This window comes from Hylobates moloch, unplaced genomic scaffold, assembly GCF_009828535.3.
Source record: "Hylobates moloch isolate HMO894 unplaced genomic scaffold, HMol_V3 SCAFFOLD_13, whole genome shotgun sequence".
NCBI classification, from domain to species: Eukaryota; Metazoa; Chordata; class Mammalia; order Primates; family Hylobatidae; genus Hylobates; species Hylobates moloch.
In genome coordinates, this window is record NW_026652288.1 from 69,604,986 (window position 1) to 69,624,407 (window position 19,422).

The following is a 19,422-nucleotide window of genomic DNA, read 5'->3' on the forward strand; positions in this document are numbered from 1 at the left end:
TTGATAAGTCTCATTTTGGATGTGAGAAATATTTGACATATCCAGGTGTGGGTGTGCTGGTCTGTAGGCAGTCTCAGGAGAACTTTGGAGATAATCGTGCCACACAATCTTTTAATTAATACAGATTACTACCCTAGGAACAATTAGGCTTGATCAGAAGGCAATATTTTGCTTTTATAGATAACTGCATTTGCTGTTTTTTGAGGCCAGAATCTATCAAACTAAATTTTAGAAAAGATTATAATGTTTTTCAAGGAGCATGACAAGGGAGTGGTTGACAGGTAGATGTCCATTCTGAGGAAAATAAATTCCAGGAAATCTTGAGCAAAGTGGCCTGTTCTGAAATTCCTCCTAGTGTACTGGACTAGGCACAAGGAGTTTTCTTTTCTCTAAGCTCCCCTGACCTCATTCATTTGCATTTATTATTAAATGAGGTAATTATTCAATATTCCTAGCGTACATTAGAATTTACTGCATATTCATCCACTTATGTGACAGTTATTGAGTACTCTCATGTTCACTCGCAAGGGTGCGGGTGCAGAATAGAGGAAAAGCTGTATGTAACCAGGTTTGGGATTTGCCAGGCAAGTACAATCAAGGAGATGAACATGTATGCAAGATGTGATTTAATTAGGTACCAAGAAATCCAAGCTAGCTAATTTAATATGCATGAACAAGAGGACACAAGGGAATTAAGGGAGGGGGTGGGGGGAAGGTTGTAGAGTCAATGGGTTGTAAGAACTGGTGAGTTAAATAATGGTTGGTGTTGAGGATTAGAGGAGGTGAGTTGGAAAGAAAGGCCGTGCTGGTTAGAGAGTGGTATGTTTGACACTGGGATTACAGAGAGGTTGTAGTTGATGGTAATGACAGGGACTAAGGTATAACCATGGATTTGTGGATGAAGTAGGGCAGAAAACAAGATCATCGGAGAGTAAAGTTGGGGAATTGAGGGTACAGGGTAATGGAAAGATCCTTTACAGGAGAGTTCAAGAAAGAAGTAGTGTTGGGGACTTGATGCAAATGACCGAGAGAGAGAGAGAGTGAGTGTGTGTGTGTGTATGAAGAAGTATTGTTGGAGAGAGACAGAGAGCCAGCAATAAAACTCAAGGGAGAGGATTGGAAACGATCCAGGGGTCTATAGATGACTGTGGTTATGAGTTAGAGACTGATGGCATGAGCTTCAAAGCTGATGATGTTTCAGGAGGAGGAAGTGATCACTGTATAGAAGCAAGAATAAAAAGCAAGCAGGCAGAGAGCTCTCAGGAGATGCCTTGTTCTCTAGGGAGAGCCAGGTTTCTTTAAAGGCAAGAATGTGAAGGGAGGGTTCAGAGACGAGGCCAAGTGTTTAAAGACTTTACTAGATTCCTTAAATGAGGGAATTGCATTCCCAGAGGGTACAGTGGAAGGGATTCAGGAACCAGCTGAGAAGTGGAAAGAAGTGGGGCCAGATTGGGCATGTTCACAGTGCGATGGGAATGGGAGTGCAGGACAAAGAAGGATATTGGGGGTCCTGAGCCTAAGCAGGAATAGAGGGCATAATGAGATTAGTCCTGGTGGTTTCTGAAACAGGTGGTGAGGCTCTGAGTGTGGGACACAAGGATGGGTTGGGTGTCTTGCCAGAAGCAAGCAGACCTCTGGGGCTCTTCTCTCCAATGCATGGTCATTTGGAGATGGGGGGGTTTGGGAGGTGAGGTCTTGTTACCCAGAGCATGAGTAGTAGGCTCCTCCTTCATTCTGCGAATAGAGATGTGGAAGCTGGGGAAGTATACCTGCTGGAGCATTACCAAGATGCCTGTAAGGAAGCAAGGATCACTTATTATATAACAGTTCCAGGATGATGTCAATACCTGAGATGCAATTTAGTGTGTTACATACATAAAAATAGTAATTAGGTTTAATTGGAGGGGGTTACATTGATTCATAATCAGTAGATAGAATTCAAATTCCAATTCATAGTTTAAAATAAGTCATTCTCTCCCTCTCCTTCCTGCCCACTCCTTGCTGTTTCCACCAAAATGTGCCTTGAAAACTGACAATGTCACAGTCTTATCTGCTGAATAATTGACACGTTCTTTTCCCTTTCCTTTCTAGTGAAGAAAGTTATAACGTCAATGATTATTCCTTAAGAGATCAGCTATTGGTGGAATCTTGTGACAATGAAGAGCTTAATTCTTCTCCAGGGAAGAACAGCTCCACAATGCTCTATTCAAGACAGAGCTCTGCCAGTCACCTCTTTACTCTGACGGTCCTTAGTAACCATGCGAATGAGAAAGTGGAGATGCTACTAGGAGCTGAGACGCAGTAAGTATATGTGGGGAAAGGATCGGAATAGCCGATAGTATCTCCCTGACCTGATTTCCTTTGGTTTACAGACTCCCTAAAAACAGCAGCTACTGTTCATGTTTTTGTTGAGCACCTACTGTTCGCTAAGCACTATGACTGGGTGACTTTTACAGATGTTGTTCTTTTCATTGTAATCTTCTTACAGGAGATGGATGTTGTTGTTTTTGTCCCTATAAGTCCTGATAGATGCAGTGTGCTTTAGGTGATGTTTTTATTTTTATAGAGTGGTTTAAAAATCATTTTACTTTTTTCATTGACAAAAATATGATACACTTTCCTTAGGGAATATGACTCAACTGGTATTTTGAGTCTAGGCCATAAGCCTTCTTAGGTAATGGAATTGAGGTCGTTTCTCAGTCACCTACCTTCAACCAGAGAGCAGAAAGCCTAATGATTTCTGTCAAAAGAGCTACCCAGTTTACGGAAATACACTGATAAATCCTCTTTCTAATCCAGAGTTTATGCAAGACCAAAACAGGCATCCTGTTTGTGCCTGCAGTTTCGCCAGCAGTTAGTGTGCAGTTAGTTCTCACATTGGATGAGTGGCAGTGAGGGTTAACTTTCAAGTCCACCTTAGTGATTTTTTGGTTCGCTTAAAGATAACTGACCAATGTATTTGTTTAGAAACTGGAAACTTCCTCTTGCAATAATCATCATGGGCAGATACTGTATTGGGTCAGAGAGTGGAACAGTGGAGGGAAAGGAGAAGTTCCCTAATTCTTTGTCCTCTCAGATTCCTGCCTCCCACTCCATGTTTGCCAAGGTTCCTAAATGGTGTGGTTAAAATGGATCAGCAGCTGATGAATAACAACCCTAAAACTGTAGCAAGATCTTAGAGAAAGTGATCCCAAAGAGGTATCTTCACCTTAAGACTGATTTTAACAGTGTTCCTAGATGATTAAAGAGAATATTTAAGAAAAATTATTCAAGGGCACTTGCTAAAGCACAGTAAGCTTAGCAGGCTTTATTCAAGATCATTTTAATAGGTGTAAGGACCATTGCAACAAGGTCTCCAGTAGGGGAGAGAGATTGGGCTCAACTTCGAACACAGCATGGGCAAGTGGGAATTTATAGCCATGGAGCAGGATGGAGGTCAGTGGATGGAAACTTACTAAGAGGAAATATCAGAGATAAGGGTGATTCTGGCTAAACTAACCAAACAGGATTCTTGCTGAAGACAGGCCAGGGTAATTAGACATCATAACCTCTGGGATGATAGAGAATAATGAATCTTACCAGAAACTGAGGATGGGGTAGGGGATATTCTTGACAAATTGACTTAGTAGGGTTCTTTGCTAAAACTGGATTTTATGAAGAACTGTACAGATGAGCCTAGGAGAAGATACAGAAATCTAACTAAAGTTTGGCCAAGCAAAGAATCTTTGTCAAGAGACATAAGAAAAATGTGAAAATTACAAGGCATCCACATAAAATGTCAAATTATTTCATATCTTTTGGCACTAGAAGTAACATTTCACAGGCTGGAGAAAAACAAGGACAGGTTGGTGAAAGCTATAGCATATTCCAAATGAACTGGAGAGTTCACCAAGGTAATGAAAAAAGAAATATATTTCATAAGGCTGCAGCTACCATAGACAGTGATTCCTCTGATGGATCTGGGCAAAGTAAATTAAAAGACTTCTGGAAAAGATTCACCATCGTAGATGTCATTAAAACATTCATAATTTCATGGGAGGAGATCAACATATCAACATGAACAGGAGTTGGGAAAAGTTGATTCCAAGTCTCATGGATGACTTTGAGGGGTTCAAGACTTCATCGGAGGAAGCAACTGCAGATGCAATGGAAAAGTGAGAGAATTAGATTTAGAAATGGAGACTGAAGATGCAACTGAATTGCTGCAATCTCATAATAAAATGAACAAAAGAGGAGTTGCTTCTTCAGGATGAGCAAAGAAAGTGAAGTTGCTGTGAGCATTGTGGAAATGACAACAAAGGATTTAGAATATTCCGTAAACTGAACTGATAAAGCAGCGGCAAAGTTTGAGAGGATTGATTCCAATTTTGCAAGAAGTTCTGCAGAGGATAAAATACTATCAAACAGCATTGCATGCTATACAGAAATCTTTCATGAATGAAAGAGTCAGTTGATGCAGCAAATTACATTGTGGTCTTAATTTAAGAAACGGCCACAGCCACCCAAACCTTCAGCAACCATCACCAGAATTAGTCAGCAGCCATCAAAAAAAAAAAAAAAAAGGGAGCTTCATCTTCATGTGTTTGTTTACAAAACAAACAAATGCCTTTCTGTGAGGTCCCAGAGTTCTTCCTCTAAAGGTACTGAAAAGCACTGACGGCATTCCAAGCATGCCCCTCTGTGTTTGCGGCTCTGGGGAGGTGAGCTTGGATGGGCGTGTGCTTGCTGATCTGTGAGGTGACCAGCAAGCGACACACCCAAGACCAGGGCCAAGGGGAGGCATTACTTGAACTCCAAAAGTGGTTTAAACCCCTTCGCCAGTGAGGACAAACTAGACTTCCTTTGTGTGGGGAAACTTCTCCTCAAAACAGAATTTTTAGTATGCCTGTGCTTTGGATTTTATAGGACTTTAAGGATGAGAATGACTTAAACACTTTGGAAATTAGTACTTTTCCAGTATTCTAGAGAATTCTCAGAAACTAGAGACTTCCCTTTCCCCATATAGTTAGTAATGGTGAAAGTGTTGCTGGTTTTGCCTTGTGTTTTCCTTTTCTTTGGCTTACAAGGATTGTTTGTTCTTTATTCAGGCCTTGCCAACATCTCAACAGAGATTTTCCTGACTGTCTCATTCATAATTTATGTAATCTCCACCACTCATTTCTGAGATGATTCCAAGAGAGTAGGAGGTGAACTGACATGTCCAGCTTATTTCACGCCAAGGCTAGATCCTTTCCTGGGACATTGTGTAGCATTTGTTCCATCCTTTTGCCTTTTAATCTTGCCAAAGACTGAATGGTTGTTCGTTTCCTCAATCAGACATGTTCTCAGAATATTTAGTCATGTCACTTGGAAACCCATGGGTCTGACTCATATTTGTAGTTCTTTAATTAATAGCAAGAGGACATTCCAGAAGGGGCATGGGACAGAGGTCTCCTTGGGTACAGAGGGAGTGACTCTCTCATTCTCTTTGCTCTCCCTGCCCCCACCCTCAATTATAGTTGAGAAGTAAATAAATGGACATGCTTTCAAGACATAAAATAGTATTGGTGTTGAAAAAATAGATTTAACAACTAAAGACGCACTTTCCTTAAAAAAAAAAAAGATTATTAAAAAACCTGGCAAATCGTTACATGCCGTGTTTGCAAATATGCAGGTTAGCTTTGGGCTACCGAGTTTTGAGCAATTAGAGTTTTGATATGCATAGAATGTGTTATTTTCTTCCAAAATTTGTGAAATGCATCAATAAGTATATATTGTTTAGGTTTTCTTTCTTTTATGTCTTTTTGGTTAATATGGTTCATTGGCAATCTAGTTGAAAAAACAAGGTTTTCACTACCACTCTAGCCTTAAGTAATTGAAGAATTTCAGACCAGTCAGGTATATAATTTCACTGCTTACTCTTTGACCTGAAAAATAATGAATTTTACACCTAAATCTTTACTTTCTTTGAAAAACTGTTGTCACTAAAGGCCACCTGAGGATATACAACATGTAAAATCAGCAGTAGGGGGGTGCAGCTGTTTGGCACAAGGACAATTCAACTTCATAAGACAGTGAAATTGTGGAAGAAAAATCAATGGCTTTGATTACATAAAGAATGCAGAAATGCTCACCAAAAGGAGATGGGGCAAACAGTGAGCATCTGGGATGTGCCAGGCACTGAGCCAGCTATAAAACGTGATGAAGGGACCCATGGGTGTTTCTAGAGGAGGACAGAATTTTGAGCTGAAGAAAGCATACAGGGAAGTGATCAGACATCTTGGTTTTCCCAGAATCAGTGGTTCAAGTTTAGGTCCGTTGTCCTGGTGAAATTATGAATGATACTCTTTTTGACTCTCAAAAGGTCCTCGTTTATACAATGAAATATATGGTGACCCTAATTATATATAATTATTATATAAAACAAAATATTATCAATAACAAATTATAAATATATACACATATTTATAATTATATACATGGTCTAACTCTCTCATTTTCTTCCCCCATGTGAAGTAAGACTCACAAAGGCCATACAGGAAGTGAGTTATTGCCAAAGCTGGAACTAGAATCTGGCCTTCCTGACAGTCTAGCAGTCTTTCTAGTAACAAATTTTAATCTTTTTACGGAGAAGCTGCCAACCAGTAGGCTGTTCCACCCCCACTCTGCTGCTCAGTTTGGCTTGTTCTGGATTTGGAAGGAAAACTCCAGGAAGTCAGTCGCTATTAACTGTGAGAAACTACTAAAATACAGAATTTTTCAAGTCCAAAGACTTTATTATTTTTTATTTTATTTTATTAAGACAGAGTTTCACTCTGTCGCCGGGGCTGGAGTGCAGTGGCACGATCTCAGCTCACTGCAACCTCCCCTTCACGGGTTCAAGTGATTCTCCTGCCTCAGCCTCCCAAAGAGCTGGGATTACAGGGGCTTATCACCACGCTTGGCTAATTTTTTTATTGTTAGTAGAGACGGGATTTCACCATGTTGGCCAGGCTGGTCTCAAAACTCCTGACCTCAAGTGATTTGCCTGCCTCAGCTTCCAAAAGTGCCGGGATTACAGGTGTGAGCCATTGTGCCCGGCCTCAATCCATAGGCTTTAAAAAGGAAAAAAGATTGTGGAAACCTAGATGTTAAATTTAGGATATCATATGGGTTGGAATATTTTATAAAATGCCAAGTAGATATTGCATCCCCAAAATTATTTTCCTTGTTAAACTTCCTTTTTTGTTCCTTTGCCTGTGTTTTTCATACTTCCTGGAATGCCCTCTTCAGGCCTCCTCGGATGGCCAGATAGCTCCTCTTAGGGCCCATGTCAAGCCTTTCCTCTGCTGAGGAACCTCTCAGTACTGCACACTGCAGTCTCATCCTGAGAATGCCCAGTGCTCGCTGTGTGTGCCACTCTTGTTAGTTCACTTTTCCCCTCATGTTTTCTGTCTCACCCACCCTCCACTGTATGACTCCAAACTCCTAGCCTACTGCTACATCCTTCCTTTCCTTTACAGAACTTCTCAAGAGAGTGGCCTTCATTTCTCCGGATTAATTAATTCAGTGGATTTTTGTCAGGCACCTACTTCCCATCAAGTGTTATTCTCAGTGCTGGGATGTAGCAGTGAACCATACAGAGATCAGATCTCTGCTCTTAGGCTTATATCCAAGTGAAGAACCGATCCCCTTGGGCTTCCTGCTCTTAGGAAGGGTGACTTTGGATGGAAGGGAGCTTTGGCCAGTCTGCCTGGGCAAATGCTCTGCAATGAGCTAGGATGATGGGAAAGCATTTCTTTTTGATCCAATTAAAAATAAAGGATCATTTCAGGTAGTGGTAAGTGCAGTGAAGACCCTAAAGCTGGTGATGTGATCCGGAGTGAGTGCTAATTGGGAGGTGGTGAGGATATGTACTCTTAATTTAGGTGGTGCAGAAAGACCTCTCTTAAGAGGTGATATTTGAGCCTTGAGTGAAAGGGATGAGTCAACCCTTAGGAAAATGCAATCAGAATGTTTCAGCCAAAGGGAACAGCAAGTGCAAAACCTCTAAGGAAACGAGTTTAGTGTTCTCAAACTTGGCTTGAACATGGAGAATGTGGCTGGAGCAGAATAAACCAGGGAGAGGGTGGCAGTCAATGGGCAACAAAGGCCAGTTTGTCTAAGAGCAGAGCTACCCCAGTGCTGTCTGTGGGCCATCAGTCCTCAAGTAGTTACCAGCCTGGTATGTAGGAAGCAGTTTGGCATTTCTGAGGCATCAAAACTTGTGATGATTTTAACAATTAATTTATTTTTATTGTATTTCTAAAAACATTTGGTCTGCAGTGGATTCAAGGGGTGGAGACTGGTTCTCTACCAGAGATATCTCGAGAAACACTGATTTAGAACCACATAAGCCATAGCAGGAAGTTCCAGGAACAACAGGGGCCCTGGGGACAGAAGTTTCAGTGGGGCAAACAATGAGAACCCTAACCCTAATCCTGTTGGAGTAGTCAAGGGGAGTCCCGATGTTGGCTTGGACCATGATATATAAGAGGAGATAGAGATGTTATATTTTGGAAACAGAAACAACAGGACCAACCAATGGATTGGATGAGTTGAGGTGGCAGTAAGTGGAAGAGAGGAATCGATGATATTTAGATTTTTGGCATGAGCTGCTAGCTTGAGTTGTTTCTTAATCAAGGTAGGGGTAAGTGCAGTGAGTTGTTAGCTAGTTGAGTTGTTTCTTAATCAACCTTGGCGTGGCTTCTTCCTCTGACACCCTGTTGAGGCCTCTCCATCAGATTAACAGGCTTCCTAGTTTCACACCCAGCAGTCCAGTCTTCCTCTTTCTTTACCTCTAGTGTCATTGAGTTTCATTGACCATCCAGCTCTTTCACGCTAACCCTTTTTTTGAGATTGTTTTTCTCAGCCTCTTATCTGTGCTGTTTGCCTCTCACACCTATGACCATTCCTCTTCTCTGTCTCTTCAGAAATGCAGGCTGTCCAAAACCAAACATCAACACTGCCCGTGGCTTTTCCTGACGCACACATTTCTGTAAATGGTACCATGACACTGTTTTGCGTTATCCAGTCTGGAGACTTGGTGCTGTTTTTGATGCTTCTGTGTCAGAACAGATCCATCACTTGCCAGTTCTTCCTGTGTAAAAGTCTATTTCATCTTTCCATTGCACTGCCTCCTTCCTAGGTCAACCACATGGCTTTTGAACTACCCCAATGGCCTCCTAGCGATTCTCCTCTCCCATCAATACAGTAGTTTTATCACTAATCCCTAAGCTCAGCTCTAGTTTTGTCCTTTCCTTGCTTTGTACATAGCGAGTAGGTTCCCAATAAATATTTTTGGGATTGACCCATGATTATCATAACTAGCTTTTCTCTATTCAAGACAAGGTAGAAGAGTAACCAGGTGTGGAGAAAAACTGCTTCCTATCTGTCTCTATTTACTGCCCTTTTTGTTACTGCTGGAGCAAGTTTTTCCCAAATTTTGCTTGTTTTTCAATTTTTTACTATTAAGGATTCAGTCAAATGTTTTTTTAGGATGTACGTGGAAGTCATGTATACTGTGTTATATCTGTTTGTCCATGACAGGCCCTAAGTCATGGTATTGTTAATGAGACAATAGTCTGCGAAAAATACAAAAGCCTACCCTTTATAGAAGGACAAAGGAAGAACGTTTTACCACTATCATTCTTTTTTCCCTCTGGGCCTTTCAAGAGGAATGTGGGAGCCAGAGAGCCCCCTTTGTCTGCCTTCATTAAAATGAAGCACAGACAGCTGCAGCTGGCACACACAACAGGCTGTGGCAAGTGGAGTCCTTGGCTTCCTGCATTTGCAGTACAATTTAGATGTCATTTGGGTGTAGTGTATACCGTCATGAAACATCTAGGACGTGTTCAGTGATGAACATAAACTTTCCTCACTCATTATGTGTCAGTTATAGGATATGATGACCTTAGCCCATAATCAAATATCCTTTTCAAAACTTCTCCCTCACAGAGCGCTCTAGAAGCATAATGAATGTGGTTGGTGCTGTCAACCATCCAGACACCAATTCCTGGGCCTCCTGATAAAGGGGCATTGTTTGCAGGGAGTCTTTGAGCTTTTCCTGCTTCTGTTAATGATTTAATTAACAACAGGAAGTACATGGAATGGAATAAAATTGTAAATAGTATCTCTGACATAGTCATATACTTCATCCTTTTAGAAAAATCACAACATAAAGACAGTATACATGGAAACATTTTATTTATTGCAGGGTAGAGCATTTTTTTCCTTGTTAAAGCTAAATTCTAAGTCCAGTCATAATCTTACATTTATCTAGTGCCTGTCAAAGGATCTGATCTTATGTGGTCCTCATCACCAACCCCAATAGGACAGGAGGTCTTCTATCAGCAAGGAAACATCATTGACCCGCTTCAGGTTAACTGAAGGATTCTGGACCAGATTTTTTAGGTCTGAGCTAATGTAATATGATAAACAAGAAATAATTGATTTAACTATATAGCATGTGACAAAAATCTAAATTTTAGAACTCTTAGTGGGCTAGGGATATTATTTTGCTTCAGTTAGATTTTTTAAAATTTGGCAAATTGAACTGATACCTAGTTTTTTAAGGCCTGGTCTCAGCATTTTTAATGACTTTTTTTCACGCTATGGGCTTTCTTTCATGGATCAGTTTTCTGAACTAATCTAGTTGAATTGAGTGTGTGAGGGAATGAACAAAAACAACTATCTTCACAATCCTGTTCTTTACAAAGGTTCGAAGGACTTTTTTCAAAGTCCATGGATATAGAAAATTCAAAAGGAACCACAGGTAAATGTGTAGGCTGTAAGAAGAAACACAAAAGGTAACTGGTCAAATACCATTTTGGGAGGGATAAAAGGAAGATTAAAGAGCAAGGAAGGGCTCTTTTTTTCTATTGAGAAATCAGGAAAACCCTGTTAGTGATGGAGTCCTCAGCCAATGTTCTGCTCTGTGCAGCCTCACCTGCAGCCCTGCCTCTGTGATTTCAAAGCCTACTTCCTACTTTCTCAGTATGTATCTATGTTTTGTAGCTGATGCCTGGTATTCCATAAGAAGTGAGACTTTGCTGTATCTTTGACCTTCGTGCAATTAAGTTTAAACCTACTGTGCATAATGAATTATATGAGAGATAGGACAAGGTGCTACCACAGCTGATAGGAAACTGTAGAAACATCATTTCATGCCATGCATGGAGAACTTAAGGGTTATGAAAAGACTACATTTATAGATATTTAAGAGTCTCATTTCAATTTAGTCTTCTTTCTCTACGTAGGTTAAATGTTTTGTTAGAGTGTTCCATTTCAGCACACTGCATGCTGTATTGGATTTTGTGTGTTTTCTGCTCTGTGTGTTCCCTCATACTGAGGGCAGTGAAAAAGCAAGGGACTCCAGTGTACTTGCTCTGCACCCCCAAGCTAGCCCAGGGCCTGTGCAAAGTGAATGTGGGTGGAGGAAGGAGTGGTAAGGCGAGTCTTGAAAGTTGATATGCCGCAGATGGACTTTAGTGCAGCATTGCTTACTCTTGTCACTTTGGGCAAAGGGAAAAGTCCATGAACTGGCTGTGTGGTAGATTGTGAATTCATCTCAATTGTTTTATATCGATATGTCCCTGGAGAAAATAGATGTCTGTGAGTGAGCCCTAGACTTCATGTCTAAATTTAATCGTGGGTAAGTCTATGCCCTGGTTTTTCCTGTCCCTAGAATCCATCTTACAACTTAGTTCCTGCCTTAGAGATGTAGTGCTTTCTGCTTCATAGCTGGAGGAGCTCCTTAGCAGGCTCTTTTTTTTTTTTTTGAGATGGAGTTTTGCTCTTGTCGCCCAGGCTGGAGTGCAATGGCGTACTCTCGGCTCACTGTAACCTCCGCCTCCCAGGTTCAAGCAATTCTCCTGCCTCAGCCTCCTGAGTAGCTGGGATTACAGGCGTGCACCACCACGCCCAGCTAATTTTGTATTTTTAGCAGAGATGGGGTTTCTCCATGTTGGTCAGGCTGGTCTCGAACTCCCGACCTCAGGTGATCCCTGCCTCGGCCTCCCAAAGTGCTGGGATTTCAAGTGTAAGCTGCCCCACCCGGCCTCTTGGCAGGCTCTTGAAAGCCCCAGGGGAAGTCCTGTGGATTTGACAGCATCTAAGAGGGGGGTGGGAGTCACTCAATTGACTCAATTGAAAGTTTCAAAAAGCCGCTCCTTTTAGTGATAGCAACAAGGAGTGTCTTGTTCTATCCTCTGGAGTCCCTGTGAGAGGCAGCCGTGTCTGAGAGATGCTATTAGCATCTAGGCAGCATGCCACAGAAGTGAAAGATTTCATCTGGACTTCTGGAAACTGGCTGCAGGGCAAAGCCACTGCTGATACTGGCCACTGAGTGCCAGAGATGGTGTCTGTGTACAGGAAGATCTGCCTCACTGGCTCCAAGTTGCTCTGAATTGCTCCAGAAGACAGCAGTATAGGCTATGTATAATTTGTTTCGGTATGGCATAGAGAGACACAAATGGATCATTTTAGATTTCTCTTGGTGAGCAACTCTTCCATTCTTGAGGTATTTTGTTTTCGATTGGCTTTGTACTTTGCAAATTCCACTTGAGCCTGTATAAAAAATAGATCTTATTCCCAATAAAGACATGATAGCAAAGATATAAGCATTTGCCTGGGAATTATTTTACATGGAGTTGTGCTTTGCTTATTTCTTATAGAACTACTGTAAAGCCCTTTGTCCTGTATTAGAGAGAGAGAGAGAGAGAGAGGTTTTAAAAGCAAGACAGGAGCCTTGGCTTCTATATAAATTGTGCATATTACTACTTGAGACACCGTCTTGACCAAGGCCCAGCCTCATCTTAATCTTTGAAAATGCCTGTCTTTCAAGATAGCACAGTTTCCACCATTCCTGCCTTCCATCATTATTTTGTAAACACCTGCTGCATAACACCACCTCTTTGATTTCAGACTGCCTGGGTTAGGTGCTTAACATACCAACTTGCTTTGTCCTCTGAAAAAATAGAAATAATTTTGGTAATATTTTCAAGATTGTTGTAAAAATTAGATGATACTTGCAATTGTTTAGTACCATACCTGACACATACGTGCTTCAGAATATTATTTAGAACAAGGCCCAATTCCTGCCATTCTGGAGTTTATAGCCTGGTAAGAGAAGCAGATGAGTCAGTAAGTGATTGGGCTCAATATGTGATGAGTTATATAATTCATTCATTAGCAGATGTATACTGAGCCCCTGTTATGTGTTGGGCAGTGTTGTAGAGATAATGCAGTGAACCAAATGGATAAGCTGCCTGCTTTTATGAGGCTTACTGTTGACCAGCAGTATAATAGAATTGTGCAGGGGGATGCCCTGGAAACAGGATTATCAGACTGGGATGGGGATGGAAGGATTGGTTTATGTATCAGAGGAGCCTCCGCTGGAGGAAGTGAGCCTTGTGTTTTCAGCATTGAGTGGATATATGTTGAGCAAAAGAAGCCAAATACAAAAGCATACATACTAAAGGATTTCATTTGCAAAAAGTACAAAAGAAGCATGGTAAGATAGAATAGAAATTCCATGGTAATGGAAAACAGAAGAGCAGTTACCTTTGGACAGAGTTTACTGATTGGAAAGGGTCAGAATGGAAATGCCTGGCGCATCTATGTCTTGGTAAGTAAACACAGAGCTGTACATGCTTATGATTAACTCAGTTTATGTATGTTAAGAAATTTTAATGGCAATAATGAGTGGGCTTATCTAGGTAAAAACAGGGAAGGAATAGGAAGGGCTGGGGCAAGGGTGCTATGTTCCAATGCGGTAAGTCGTTCTCTCTGCCTGGGTTGGAAGGATGCATGTGGGGATGAAGGTGGGGTGACAGCGACAAGCGTCTGTAGATTCAGGTTGCTATGAGAGAAAAGAGTTTTTTTCCCCAGGTGTTGGTCATGAAGGCATTTTTTCTTACGAATGTAGAGTGGCACAGTAGAAACTGACTTCGGTTTGAATTGCTTGCCTCTGAACTTCTGTCTGATCTTAGCATCCTTCAGATGGGCTTTTGGGAGGATTACATGGAATAGTGGGTGTTGAGTGCAGTGTCTGACATGTAGCATGTGTTTAGTAAATATGTAAGAGAGTTAAAAGTATGTGTGTGGCAGGGGCAGTATTTAATTAATTGTAATTTTAATACCTGATGCTCAAAATAAAAAACCAGGGTGACTGCATTATGTAGAAAAGTGCTTATCTGAAACTTTTGATCCTTTAGTTGAATAATTATTTTTATGTAATTATAGCTTAATATTATATTAAAAGTATTGGTCATTTTTCCTGTGCTCATTAAACCATTTTAAGCATTTGGGAACAGTATAAAAGTGGCCGAAGAATTTCTATTTCAGTAAGACTCATATTTGGCAAAATTAGTTGTATGAGGGATGAGATAACTAAATATGTCAAGTTTCTCAAGTTTTCTGAAAGGTTTGAGTGTGTGGGAAGGGAAGTGGGGAAGAAGCAGAGAAATTAGTAGGATTTTTAAAAAATGAAAAAACTGCTTTTGAAATGTTAAACATCAAATTATGGGTATGCTAAATACCTTTTGGGGTTATCATGTGTTCGTGTAATCAGCTCCTTATTAACTTTTAAACTGTCATATGAGAAGTTCCTTTTAATCAATAATGAGCCAAGTTCACTCAGACTCTTTTGACAATAATGACTAGTCTCCTGCTTATTTTAGATTTTCCAGCTTATCACTTTTAAACTACTCTCACCCTGTTTTACCGTACCTCTCTGGAGAATCACATTTTCTGGGAATGCCTTTGCACTGGCTGCCTAGAACACACTCCATTCTGTGTTTTTACACCTTGAATCTCTCAGTTGGATCTGTCCTCTGTTTTAGGAGCGAGCGAGCCCGCTGGATAACTGCCCTGGGACACAGCAGCGGGAAGCCGCCTGCAGACCGAACCTGTAAGTTCTCTCAAGGGGAAGCCCACTTGGGAACATGGATGGGCTCTGCCCCCTGCTGGACGCCGGGTTACTAACGAGTTACATCACCACAATACTTGCCTAAGTTTCCTCCAGGGCTTCCTTCTGCTTTACACCAGAAATGTATGATCCTTGCTTTGGAAGTCAGGGGGTCTGAATTCAAATCCAAGGTGCATTTCTTTGTTGTGTAAACATGGCAAATCATTGCTTAGCATTACAGAGCCTGTTTAACCATCTGCAAGTCAATTACACCATTATATACATACAACATGGGGTTATTGTGAAGATTAAGTTAAATAATCTATGTTAAAAGCCCTATTTGAACTGTAAAACTCTTAAATGTTTAGCTATTATCAATCAGTGGGCAATAGTTGATCATGTTTAAACCTTCTCCATACTGACTGGATTTAAGCTGAAAAGTATTTTTAATCTAAAAGAAAATTACTTAAGAATTCTTTTTGACCTTCTAAGAAAGTGTGTTTCATTATTCTAGAGAATTAGAAACTGGCACAGTGAAGGGAGGTGTTGTATGCCTATTAGCTTCCTAACTTTGATGCTGTGGTTCCTTAGATTATTACAGTTGCAAGGTCAAATCCAAAGAATTAGAACAAAACACTGTTATCCTGGAACACTCAAAAATTATAGCTTTAAGCTTGGATTAAAAGCCAAAATGACTGGTTTGAAAGTTCTTGGAAATCAAGCTTTGGATTAAAAAGCAAATTAAGAAGTCACATGTCAGCATTTTTGTTGTTTGTTTTTTTTTTTGAGACGGAGTCTTGCTCTGTCACCCAGGCTGGAGTGCAGTGGCGCTATCTCAGCTCACTGCAAGCTCCGCCTCCCGGGTTCACGCCATTCTCCTGCCTCAGCCTCCTGAGTAGCTGGGACTACAGGGGCCCGCCACCATGCCCGGCTAATTTTTTGTATTTTTAGTAGAGACAGGGTTTCACCGTGTTAGCCAGGATGGTCTCAATCTCTTGACCTCGTGATCCGCCCGCCTCGGCCTCCCAAAGTGCTGGGATTACAGGCGTGAGCCACAGGGTCCGGCCACATGTCAGCATTTCTGAGGAGGTCTAACATGACTTCTCAGCTTTTGGTTGGAGCTCATTTTATTTCTAAACTTTTTTTGGCAACTTTCATGTGCTGCTGTTGGGATGGGGAGACACTCTGATGACAGCCAGGAGAACTGTGTCTGTTGCAGATTTTGCATGGCCTTGGCACATCAGCAACTCTTTCATGTCTCAGTTTCCCTAATGCAGAGTGGCTGTTTTCTGTTCCATTTTGTGACATGACTAATGACTCCTGATCAACCTGTTATTGAGGGGATTCATGCATCATAAAAGGCCTCTCAAATCTGAGCTTCTAAAATTCTAAAGCTTATAGCAAAGCAAATGAGTTGCTAGAAAAGATGTTCTGCTTTTTGTTAGAAGCCCAACTTGTTTCTCTCAATGCTGGCCCTGAATTGCAGAGAAAAATGAGTATAAGAAGTGTACATTATTGGATTGCACATGTTTTTTCTCTGCTACTGGAAACTTAGTATGTCCTCTTTTGGCCTCAGCACTGACCCAGGTGGAAATCGTTAGGTCATTTACTGCTAAGCAGCCAGATGAACTCTCCCTGCAGGTGGCTGACGTCGTCCTCATCTATCAACGTGTCAGCGATGGTGAGTGGGAGCGTTCTTACGGGACACTCGTGGTCCAGGATGCAGAGTGCTATAGACCCGAGAAGTGTCATTTTGTCATCATTGCCCATATTCCAAATCTTGACATGTTAATGTTTGAGATCACATATATGTACTGTCTTCTCATCTCTAAGGCTAATTTTGCTGCTTCTCTGTTCTTACTCCTTTCCTCTTCCCCAAGACTTTATTCCCTAAATCACTGGCTTCCCAGAGGCCCAAAGATGACTTGGAGAAGTGTTTTGGGGACTTTGAAACGTTTGCCTCTTTATGTGCTTTCCCTTCAGCTTTCTCATGTGCACCTGCCTCTCATCTATCTACACTCCACGATTTATCTGATTTGGTTTTGAATGCAGTCATATGGTTTGTTATTCAAAAGGAAACCATGAAGTTTTTTTTCCCCAGTCCCCCAGTGACCTAGTTCTTATCTCTAAATATTTGTCCTTTCAAAAATACCATTCTCCCTGCTATCCTTACCCAAAGCATCTCCTTTCCCAGCTCAGCCCAGGTTCAGATACTCTCAGCCTTCTCACTTCAGGGCCTCTGCTCATGTTCTTTCCCTGCCATGTCATTCATTCCCCCTCAAAACCTTTCCCTGTCCCACTTTCTCTTCTCACCGTAGCACCTAGCCTGGGGAGAGATGCTGCCTCTCAGCTTTTTCATATCCTTGGAGCCTGGCACACTCCAAATACTTGTCGTTTGATGTGGACTCTGTTCTTTTTCACAGGCTGGTATGAGGGAGAACGACTGCGAGATGGAGAAAGAGGCTGGTTTCCTATGGAATGTGCCAAGGAGATAACATGTCAAGCTACAATTGATAAGAATGTGGAGAGAATGGGACGCTTGCTAGGACTGGAGACCAACGTGTAGTCTCTCAGATGGTCTTTTGTTACTGCAAGATTTGCATGACACTTACTGGGCTGGTTGGTTCTGGGCTAGTTTTATTGTTAATTTTATCACAGCCTATTCAATTAAAAGAACGAAAACACTTGCCTTTAAGCTTGCCAGGTGGTTCTGCTCTCTCATGAGAACTTGGATACGGTGAGTTTGCACAGTTCAGTTTTTACCTAACCACACACTTGCAGACCTCCTGAGGTACACAGAATAGCTGAGCAGTTCACTTTCAAGGATCAGGTCATCTCTGCTCCTCCTAGTTTCACCATGTTCTGGCAATAAAAAACACGTATTATATCCTGGTTTTCTCTGTCCTTGCTTTACTAAGGTTGCTATCTCTCTTTAAACATCGTTGTATGGTTCTCCCAGTATTAGCAAGATTTTATATCTGTAAAGAATGTCCAGTTTTGTAAATATTTCCCTGCCTTTTTTTTTTTTTCTTTTTTTACATCTGATTCTAATGCTTTGTTAACTTCAAAAGAAACTGGTAGAGCTCAGAAGGTGAGCTGTTGTTTTTCTAAACCTCTTCCCAGGAAAGGGACATTGACACTTGAATTTTTGTCACCTTTTTCCTCATTAGAAGGAAAGTAGAAAGCCTTACTTTAGGATTTTTTTTTTAAAAATCCATCTTACCCCATACTGGTCTTAAATAAGTATAGACTAATTAACCTAAGCTACCTTTAACAATGTAGAATTTAAATGGTTTCACATATGTGAGAAAATCCTGAATGTAGGACAGGGGTCCTACTTTTTTCCCCCACCTCTGTCACCCAGGCTAGAGTATAGTGGTGTGATCTTGGCCCTCTGCTTCCTGGGTTCAGGTGATTCTCCTGCCTCAGCCTCCCAAGTAGCTGGGATTGTAAGAGTATGCCACCACGCCCAGCTACTTTTTGTATTTTTAGTAGAGACAGGGTTTCACCATGTTGGCCAGGATGGTCTCTTAACTCCTGCCCTCAAGAGATCCACCCGCCTCAGCCTCCCCAAGTGCTGGGATTACAGGCATGAGCCACCATGCCCAGCCGACTTTCTAATTAAAAAAAAAAAAAAAAAAAACTTCTCAAATGAGCTGATAAAAAACTGACGTGAGGCTGCTTTGCCTTCAATAATACCTAGTTTTCAGCTGTTCCAACTTGTTTCCAAATAGAAATTAGCTGGAACACACTACAGTAATCTCAAGGAAGGGAAAATTAGGCCTTAAAAGATATCAAGAAGTCAGCATGGTACCCAATTGAAACGTTTTGACCTTAGTGGGAATTCATTCTATTTGCACTAAAAGCTTTAACTTGCTGTATTCAGAGTCCCTCTTACCTGTGAGTTTCTGTAGAACTTTACTTTTTCCACTAGTGCACAGAGAGAGAAAGGTTATTTTAATAAATAGTTTCATGGAGATGATGAAGGATGGGAGATTAAGAGGGGGGAAATGATTTTTACTGGCAGCTATATTCCCTCTCTGTTCTATTTTCTTTAACAAAGGGATAAAACCTGGCAAAGTGTACATTATTGGAGGACTCAAATCTATATGTGACATGTCCCAACTACTGTCCGCTAACTAGTTATCCAAATTGTAAAGCTACAGAAGCCCAGTGGAGGGGTAAGTGTGCCTGGCTCACACAGCCTGCACCGTCACCTCGGCAATGAGCCATTGTGGGGCACTGGGGACTTCTAACCCTTGGATTGCTCTTTTTGACCTGTGCATACATTCTAATTGTAAAATATATTTCAGACCGTGAGTACCTTGAGATCTGAGCAACTGTGTTAATGAAGTAATAGCAATGGTCCACAGTGAAAGATGTGTTGGGGGTTTGCAAAACAAGAATTCTGTCGCCTCTTTAAGAATGTCACAGACTTTTTAAAGGAGAGGCTAACAAGTTGTAATATAATCTGTCATGTTTTATTTAGGAAGGAAGGTAAATTTGTGCTTGCACAG

At 41.2% G+C, this 19,422-nt stretch overlaps 2 protein-coding genes across 3 annotated transcripts in view; one reads left to right on the forward strand and one right to left on the reverse strand.

Moving 5' to 3' along the window:
- Nucleotides 1-17,594, forward strand: part of ARHGEF26 (Rho guanine nucleotide exchange factor 26) — a 139,749-nt gene extending 122,155 nt beyond the window's left edge. For both annotated transcript variants that reach the window (XM_058427093.1, XM_032173897.2), the window contains exons 12-15: nt 2,092-2,301; nt 14,841-14,908; nt 16,482-16,586; nt 17,329-17,594. In XM_058427093.1, coding sequence (XP_058283076.1) covers nt 2,092-2,301; nt 14,841-14,908; nt 16,482-16,586; nt 17,329-17,471 — 526 coding nt within the window. In that variant the 3' untranslated portion in view covers nt 17,472-17,594. The remainder of the gene's footprint in view (nt 1-2,091; nt 2,302-14,840; nt 14,909-16,481; nt 16,587-17,328) is intronic.
- A 47-nt stretch (nt 17,595-17,641) lies between these two features.
- The window catches only part of DHX36 (DEAH-box helicase 36), a 70,286-nt gene continuing 68,505 nt past the window's right edge, over nt 17,642-19,422 (reverse strand). Inside the window, exon 27 of the transcript XR_009209529.1 lies at nt 17,642-17,767. The gene's annotated coding sequence lies outside the window, so the exon portion shown is untranslated. The remainder of the gene's footprint in view (nt 17,768-19,422) is intronic.